This window comes from Oryza glaberrima, chromosome 3 (assembly GCF_000147395.1).
Source record: "Oryza glaberrima chromosome 3, OglaRS2, whole genome shotgun sequence".
NCBI lineage: Eukaryota > Viridiplantae > Streptophyta > Magnoliopsida > Poales > Poaceae > Oryza > Oryza glaberrima.
Genome location: NC_068328.1, coordinates 15,875,148 through 15,884,799, shown reverse-complemented (window position 1 = coordinate 15,884,799; position 9,652 = coordinate 15,875,148). Strand labels below are relative to the sequence as shown.

The following is a 9,652-nucleotide window of genomic DNA, read 5'->3' as shown; positions in this document are numbered from 1 at the left end:
TAATTTTCAATCGTTGGATCTAGCTGGACAAGATATACATTGTTAGATGCACGATTGGAAACGATTTGGTACCGTAAGGTACTAGTACCTAAGGTACTTATTGTTGGACCAGAGCAAATCTCATGTACACAAATAAAGGTTTTCCAAAATAGTTCAGAATGCAATTTCCTAAACTTTAGGAATATGGGGGGAAAAATTGGTGCAGCCCGGCTATAGACGGCCTCCCATACAGCATCCTTCTGCAAGGGTGCACTAGGTTGGATACTTTGTGTAGAATGATGCTTGTAACGTTTGGGCGCGCGTCCCTTCTCCCAGCGAGAAGTTGCAAACTTGGAATTGGGAGAGCTCAGTAGTTTCACTTTGGGTTACATTTTTGGGTGAATTTCACTTTTGACCGTGCTTTAACCAATAATTTTACTTCGAAGCTCGAACAAGGTATTTTTAACCTCCATATAGTATTTTGGATTACCCTCAATTCTTTTATCGATCTGCGTTCAACTTTCATGTGTTAGAGAAATGCGCTACATACAAAAGCGGGAGTTCAGTGATGAGTAGGACCCGACATAGTCAAGATCGTTCATATGCTTAAGACAAGAGTCGGAATGGTACATTCAAAGTTCAATAAAGCTAAGATTCGATCGGTACAAAGTGAAACCATTGGTTAAATGATGGTCTAAAATGAAACAACAGTAATAAAAATGTGACCTAAAGTAAAAAATTATTTATTTTTTTCCATAAATTTGATCCCTAATAGGGTACTCTTTCAGAAAAAAAAACATTTTTCTCAGAAAATTTGACTAAAATGTAATCAAATCAATACAAATTTAAACGTTTTTAAATTGGAAATTCTGCCTTCTCTCCTTACCACTAAAATAAATTTGATTTCAAGATATAGAACTGTCTAGTCAATCGGAATTAATGATAAACTTTACCTTCAAAACTTGGAGAGAAACAACACAACATGAACTTTACCTTCGAAGCTTGAGAGAAACAACACAACACCTGTTCCATCCCGTCGAGTAATAGTTTCCCGACAGAATTTTTACACTAACGATTTTTCCTAGCCCCTACTTCTTCCACAGACATTCTTGATAGATAGTAAATTTTTTATAGGGTTGACTGAACAAAGATGAGTACTGAAATAAGTATTTATAGGTGGTCACAGGGTGACGCCGATCGATGAAGAGATTATAACGCACCTAGTCACATAATTATATACTATTAATTCATGATAGGATAGCTATGGTGTTTAGTCAGATACTATGGGGGTGTTTGGAAACTAGGGACTAAATTTAATCCCTCTCACAAAAGCATAAGTCCCTATGGTAGGGACTTATGTTTTTGTGAGAGGGACTAAAGTTTAGCCCCACTTTAGTCTCTCCAACCAAACACCATAATTTAGTGTATAGACCTTATTAGCACAACACTCTAACTCTAACAATTTTTTGAGCTTGGTGTCTATAACCGTAAAACTTCTCAGTGTTGGAGATGAGGTGTGCACATTTTATCATTTTTCGCATACTATATTTGAAAATTCTACGTAAATTGAGGAGTTACATGATATAATAATTTAATAGATAGGCCAATATGGTTGGTGACTTGGTGCATCCTGTCAGATAAAGTTTTTCCTAACAGATTTTTATATCAATAATTAAACTACTACCTCCGTTTCAAAATATAATAAATTTTAAATACATATATGTACAAGGCCAATATGTAGTATTATTTGTAAGATCTGATTTGGCAGGATGGTTAACTCACCTTAATAACCACAAATAACGTACATCTTGGGATATCTATGCAATTGCCAACGGTCAGCCCCTTCCAAATAGGAGCAGGAGAGAGTACTCTATATATTGCCGGCGGCAGACCGATTGTCAGGGAATTTCATAAAAATCCAACAGCAGTCTGGCAACTCTAGTTATGATCGACACTGTAGTGCGTCACGTAGCACGGCCCTACGAATTAACGTGAATTAATCAACATTGAATTGTTACAGCAATTGCCAGCTATATCCACACATGCAGTCACATGGGCCGACCTATATATACCAATTAATATATAACCTCTGTTATTGATTGAACTGCATTGGTACCGCGCAAATGACTTTATTCCAAATATTTCATACGTTTTTTTTATATAGTGCTTGAAAATACTTTTTATATATTGGATTTGTGTTATTCTGTGTTTCCATATTTATGTTATTTAGAAACTAATTCGTCATGAACTCCAATTTGCAGTTAATCTGAATTTCTATATTTTGTGATGTAGAATTGAATTATTATTAAATCATTCTCAAACTTAAAATATGACTCACATTAGGGGAAAAAGAGATAAAACAAACATATGTGAGAAAATTGTCCGGAATGCTGGCCTTTTATACTCCCTCCGTTTTTTAATAGGTGACGCCGTTGACTTTTTCTCACATGTTTAACTATTCGTTTTATTCAAAAAATTTACGTAATTATAATTTATTTTATTATGAGTTGTTTTATCACTCATAGTACTTTAAGTGTGATTTATATCATATACATTTGCATAAAATTTTTGAATAAGACGAATGGTCAAATATGTGAGAAAAAATCAACGGCGTCATCTATTAAAAAACGGAGGTAGTACTATTTAGCAAATAAACACCAATCCAAACACTTCACTACTACTGGTTTATTTATAATTGTTATGAATAACATTCATTGTTGTTTAATTAAAAAACTATCATCGATAAATATCTTACAATAAGAAACTTGTTGAAGGCGGCTGGTCAAAAGATTATTGACTTCTACCTAATTCAGGTCCCGAGGTGTCCTACTGCGTGCTGTGCTAGGACGCAGACACGAAGTAGCACACGTGACCCTCGCGCTGGCTGTGCCCTCCGGCCGCTACTCCCAGCGCTTATCTATAACAGCAAGTTTTATATGCTCCCTCCATTTCGAAATATTTGACACCGTTAATTTTTTAGCATATAGTTGACCGTTCGTCTTATTAAAAACTTTTATGAAATATGTAAAATTATATGCCTACATAAAAATATAATTAGCAATGAATCAAATGATAGGAAAAGAATTAATAATTACTTAAATAAATTTTTTTAAATAAGACGAACGGTCAAACATGTGTTAAAAAGTCAATAGCATCAAATATTTCAAAACGGAAGGAGTAGTATATATATCATCCACTCATTAATTAAGAGGTAACATATACAATATATTAGTTATTACTAATACACAAATATCAACAATCTTCTTTTATTAGTTCACTCTCACACTATCCCACTCTCTTTGCACATTTTTAGGGTCCCTTTGATTTGGAGAAAAAACATGGAGGAATTTTAGAGGATTTTAATCCTATAGAGAAATTTCCAATAAAGGTTTTTGAAAGAAAGGATTGAATCTTGTGTTATCCTTTGAAATTTCTATCAAATGGACAATCCTATAGAGATTTGGAGGAAATTAGTGAGAGCTTCAACCTTTTGGAAACTTCCTTTTGAGTCTATCTCTCTCATCTCTATCTCTCACATCCGATTCATACGTTTTTCCTGCGGTCCAATCAAACTGTCATTCCTGTGTTTTTCTTGTATTTTGCAATCTTTTTTTTGCACTTACATTTTTATTAGAATCCTACGCTTTTTCTATTCCTTCATTTTTGCATTCCTGCAATTCAAACGGACCCTTAGATTTTGTATAGAGGCTGCCCGACCTATACATAAGGGGTGACTCATCCTCTCTCTCCACACACTTTTCTCCTCCACCTCGTCACTCAATGCTACGTGGCACTTTTAGTGCTTGTTCTAATACTACCACTATTCTAACATTTAGTGTTTTTACAATAAAATAATAAATATATAAATAATTGAATCAAAGGAATAAAATATGATTTGTAAGTTCTAAAGCATTGGCGAGACGTGCACAATTGTGAGGGCCCGCGTGGGCTGTGTGGCCGGTGTGCGTGCCAAGGCACAGCTGCATGAAATAGTGATTTCGTGCGAGAAAGCTAATTAGCGCATATGCGCTACCTTCGTACCCGGCACCTAGTTAGGCCCACGAAGCCCACACGAGGGTGTACGGCAAAGAAAACAGGTTCGTAAAGAGAGTGATACGGAAGCGGAGAAGAATACATGTTCTTTTTTCTCCCCTGAAAGTATATGCATGTCTCATCTGTGTCAACTCATTTGTTTTAGGGTGTATCAACTCAAATTTGAAAAAATGATTTGAATAAAATTTTCAACTCAATTTTTAAAACTTTCAAAACTTTCAACTCAAAATTTAAAAATTTTCATCTCAAAATTCAAAAATTTTCAACTCAGAATCCAAAACTACCGTCTTAAAATTTCAAACTTTCAAGTCAAATTATGAAAACCTTCAATTCATGTTTGAAATTTTGATGTCTGAATTTTTCAACTTTTAACTCGATTGTTTATTAATTATTTTATTATAAAAATGCTTGCGCTAAATCATTATTAGCGGCTTAACGCTAAGCGCTTTGGAGAGGCAGGCTACGTGTGGGGTGATGCGCGCCAACTTCGCTCCTAGCGCAGCCGCACACGATAAGATCCCCCCCCCCCCCAATCACCTCCTGTCCCCCTTTCCTCATCTCCTCCACTCCCATAAAATACTCTAGAAAAGGTGTGAGCATAGCAGCAGATCTAGCAAGCAGAACCACATACGATACCTTAATTGGGGTCAGGTGCAGTTATACTTGCAACTGCAAGATATAGATTCGTATTACCGAAATGTATTATATCTCGTAATAGATTTGTTTATTTTGGGATAAATAAAATATGTGCTATTTGGCGGCCCTCAAACACGATCCATACAATCTTATCACCTGCTCTTAGTGACTTCAATTAGACAAAGCAGAACAAACTTGCACTATAATTTACTCATTCGGAAAATTGCAAAAATCCATCATTTGCAGAGCTTGTCAAAAGAGAATCCATCATTTGAATAACATAATTTAGATATTTCAATCCCATGGATTCAAAACAAACTTGCAGTTGATCAAAAGAGTCCGTGTCTTTGCTTGTTTGATCTATGGCTAAGAAGCCGTGGAATAATGAACTAAAACAAAATTATAAGCGAAACTTTTATATTTTTATGTTTTTAACGGTTTAAAAGCTAATCTGAAAATAAACTATCATGAAAAAAAACCTTAGAAATCCAAAGTATAAATTTTGGCTGTGGCTGATAAGACCATTGTTTGAAATTTCGGAACGAATTTCGGAAATTTCGCCCACCACCGAAATGCTCATATTTCGTCCAAAAGTTTCGGTTTTTTGCAACTTTTTGTTAATTTGGTCAAATTTTATTCAAATCCATTCAAAATCAGTCAAAATTTTAAAAAATTTCGTACGAAAAAAATCCTAAATTTCCGGAAATTTCGGAAATTGTGGTTCTTTCGCTCCCCTCCGAAATTTTGGGGCATTCCGAAATTTGAAACCCTGGATAAGACAATAACCGGACGATAAGAGGCAAACACATGTATTCCCAGACATGGACTTCTCAAGAAAAATGTCTTTGGAAATAATCTCAGTTGCAACTGAGAATTAAGCAGATAATATCTGCGGCCCTCCCAAACAGGGCCTTATTACTATTTCATGTATCCAACAGCACTCCTAGCAGAGAGCTCACTCGGATCGGTTGGAATGGAAAGAAACTAAAAAGTACAGGAAATTTCAAATTTCTCATTAATTATGGCTGGATAATTAGGCATTGCTTAATTAGCTAGCTAGCAGCATCTCTTGGGGAGGAGGAGGTGGCCGGTCATGTGCCAGCTGTCGCCGCCGTCGGGGTGGGCGTAGGGGCAGGCCGGACGGTAAGCCGCCGCCTCCTTGGTGGTCACCAGCGTGCTCCACTGCGCGTTGGGGTCGTCGGTGGCGAACGTGGTCCACGCCGGCGTGGAGTTCTCGTAGCGGCTGTGCGTCACGCGGTGGAACGCCCTGACGTCCCTGTTCTTGCTGATGTCGTCGGGGTCGATGTCCACGGTGAAGATGTCGCCGTAGGGGCGGACGGAGTGCAGGAACAGCGGCAGCGAGATCGGGTCGGCGGACACCGCGGCGAGGTCGGCAGTGACGGCGATGCTGCGGCCGTCGGGGCTGAACACCGGGTGGTTGACGTGGCCGGCGACGCTGTCGGCGCTCCTCACCACCCTGACCACCACCGTGGGGTCGGAGGCGCGGACGAGGAACACGGCGAAGTAGCCCGGGTCGAGGCCGTTGTCGTCGGCTGGCGCGGCGGCGGGCTTGTCGCGGGTGGAGGAGAAGACGATCCAGTCGCTCCCCTCACGCGGCGACCAGCTGCAGTGGGTGTCCGTCCACGCGCCGCTGGTGAGGCGCGTCACCTTGCCGGTGCCGAACTCGCCGACGGCGGCGTCCTCCATGACGTACAGGTTCTTGTGCCGCCTGCCGCCGCCGCCGCCGTCGCGGGTGGAGCGGAACACGAGCCTGCCACCGTCGGGGCTGCTCGAGGGGAAGGCGTTGTTGGAGGCGCCGGCGGTGAGGCGGCGCTGCTGGCGGCCGCCGAGCGCGGACACGTCGTGGATGGCGTAGATCTGGAGCGGCTTGTCGGCGCTGAAGGAGGGGCCGACGCAGACGTAGAGCGTGTCGAGCGCCGTGTTCTGGTTCCACGCCGTGGAGAACACGCTGTTGGGCCCCTTCTTCTCGTACACCACGCGCAGGCCATGGCTGTCGGCGAGCCACACCGCCTTGAACTCGTTGTCCACGAACGCGAGCTTGGAGCCGTCCTTGGAGATGGTCGGGCACACGCCGGACACCCTGAACAACCCCACGTCCTTGTGCGGCGACTGCAGCTTGTGGAAGTTGTTGGCTACACTGCTGCCGCCTCCACCGTTATTCTGGTGAAGCTGCTCGCTCTTGCACCGGTGGTACCCGATGCGGCTGCCGCCGTCGAGGACGAAGGGGTTGAAGTGGTCGGTCTTGGGCCTAGTCTTCTGCGTGATCTTCACCGGCTGCTCCGGCGAGGCCACGTCGAAGATCTCGATGTGCCGGTACTGCTCCTCCACGCGGACGTCGCTGAACTGGGACTTCCTGCGGATGGTGGCCACCGCGACCTTCGTCTCGCTGATGGCCGCCGGCGTCACGGCGTCGAACTCCTCGGGCGTCACGCGCTCCTCCTCCCCGGTGCTCATGGAGAAGCGGAACACGCCCCAGGTGGTGCCGACCCGGCGGTGGAAGAAGATGACGTCGTCGCTGCCCCACGTCGGCCACCCGGCGTTCTTGACCACCGGGCCCGTCCGCCCCAGCGGCGGCTTGTGCACGTTCATCACGTAGATGTCCGTCCTCAGGTCCTCGATCTCGCCGTCCCACAGGCCGGGCTTGCCCTGCCACGACGCCACCGCCACCCTCTTCCCCGACGGCGACACGGCGGGGCTCAGGTCGAAGGTCCCCCTCGGGGTGAGGCGGGCCGTCTCGCCGGTCCTCAGGTTGGTGCCGTACACCACCGTCCATGGGCTCCGGCGAGCCGCCACCGGCTCCCTGGTGGACACGTACACCAGCGTGTGGTCCACGGCGCGGCCGCGCTCCCTGTAGCCGCCGCCGAAGCAGCCGCTGTCCTCCATGCGGACGCCGCTGAAGTCGCCGCCGGCGCCGAAGATGTCGGCCAGGCCGAACACCTTCACCTGCTTGCCGCCATCGAAGCGCAGGGCTACGTGCAGCGTCTCCAGCCCGCTGTCCCTCTCGGAGACGAACACCAGGCCGGTGATGCGGCCGGCGTCGACGTCGGCGGTGGTGGCCTCGGAGGCCAGCTTGGGGCGCTGGAGGAGCGCCCTGAGCGCGGCGGCCGGGATGGGGCGGCAGCTGTGGTTGTAGGAGACGCCATCGGTGAGGTGGAGCTCGTCTCGCGGGGAGGACGGCGGCGGCGCAACCGGGCAGGAGAAGACGTCGAGCGGCACCGGCGGGCGGTAGGTGGCGAAGAAGGCGATGCTGCCGCGGCTCTCTCCCGCCATTGATCGTCGCTCTCTCTAGCTTTGTTTTGCGATGAATCGATATCGACTCGATCTGCTGGCTACTGAAGGTTCAACTAAGTCTCATATCCATTTATAAGTTATAACTCATAAAATCACACGATCTCTTTTCATCTCTGCTGGTACCACAATTTTTGATGCGCGTATATATATATATATATATATATATATATATATATATATATATATATATATATGTATATATATATATATATATATATATATATGTATATATATATATATGTATATATATATATATATATATGTATATATATATATATATATATATATCCGACGGTCAAAAATCAAAAGTTTTCTCCCAACAGTATCTTACACTCTTTGAGAGTACAGTACCTATATAACATTGAAAGTTTTTTTAAAAGTAAATTGTATTGGTGGTACACAAACTTGTTAGGTGGGTACAATTTAGCACATGAACTTGTAAAATGCTCGTTTTAATACACGAACTTATCTAATCCGTGCGAATTAGGTCCAAATGGCTTGGCAAGGCTAATTTTACCTAGCTGATGTTGATTAGAATATAGTGTACATACGTATAGTGAGTATACATAAAACATGCCATATTTATAAATTTGTTCTATACTTTATCTTGAATTTCGTATGTTTTCTAACCCATGTTCCATTGCTCGGTATTTTATATTTTTCTCTACAATCACTGTATCTCTTTCTATCTTTTTATTGAACAAGTGTATAACCAAGTAGTAACCTTCTCATATATATGTTTAAGTAGCAACCTTCTCATATATATGTTTACGTACTCACTCCGTCCCAAAATATAACAACTTTTAGCCCTCAACATTTGTTCCAAAATATAACTTCTTCACCAACATTCTCTTTCCAACCAATCACAACCCTCCACCATTCACTTTTCCCACCTACCTCCACTACTCAACCAATCACAACCCTCCATCATTCACTTTTACCTACTTCCTTAATAACCGTGTCCAACTCTAAAAATGCTTATATTCTAGGACGTAGGTAGTAGTATTCTAATCAGCACCTAAATCAACAAAATTAGTCATGTAATGTCCTTTTGACTTTAGTTCGCACAGGCAAGATAAGTTCATGTATCAAAACGAGCATTGCATAAGCTCATATACTAGATTGCACCCACCTGACAAGTTCGTGTACCGCTGATGTAATTTACTCTTTTTTTTAAAAAAAAAGAAGAACTTTTAGATGTAAATATAATATAATAATAGTATAATTGCATTGTAATTACTGTGCATTTACCATATAACTATTATGTAAGTGGCAGGTGATTGTTAGAAAACCTCACCAGTAAAAACGGCGCATCCATGCCTTATGCAAAGGGTCACGGGTTCAATCCTCTCCGAGCGCATGTGTTAAAATCACATGGTTTTTTTTTTCCTATCTACTGATAACAGGAATCTTGATGTATACATCTGATGATCAAAAAATTAAAAGTTTTCTTCCCTATTATCCGTCGACGACGGTAATCCAGCAATTTCTTTTTTTGGCAATTCATATCCAACTATGGCCTTAAGGCTGCGGATGCTAGATGGGCGCGTGATTAATTGAGTTTTAATTATTAAAAACTTAAAAAATGGATATATTTGATATTTAAAGCAATATTCATACGAAAAATTTTCACACAAGTTGCCGTTTTGTAGTTTGAAAAGCATGCTAACGA

General features: G+C 42.6%; 1 protein-coding gene across 1 annotated transcript; it reads right to left on the bottom strand.

Moving 5' to 3' along the window:
• Positions 1 to 5,473: 5,473 nt before the first annotated feature.
• LOC127766042 (uncharacterized) lies at positions 5,474 to 8,020 on the bottom strand. Its single transcript, XM_052291050.1, has one exon. The coding sequence runs from the start codon at positions 7,957 to 7,959 to the stop codon at positions 5,725 to 5,727; it is 2,235 nt and encodes a 744-aa protein (XP_052147010.1). The 5' UTR covers positions 7,960 to 8,020; the 3' UTR covers positions 5,474 to 5,724.
• Between the last annotated feature and the right edge of the window lie 1,632 nt (positions 8,021 to 9,652).

Coding starts and splice junctions, on each gene's coding strand:
- LOC127766042 (XM_052291050.1), bottom strand. CDS start 7,959: ATGGCGGGAGAGAGCCGCGGCAGCATCGCCTTCTTCGCCACCTACCGC.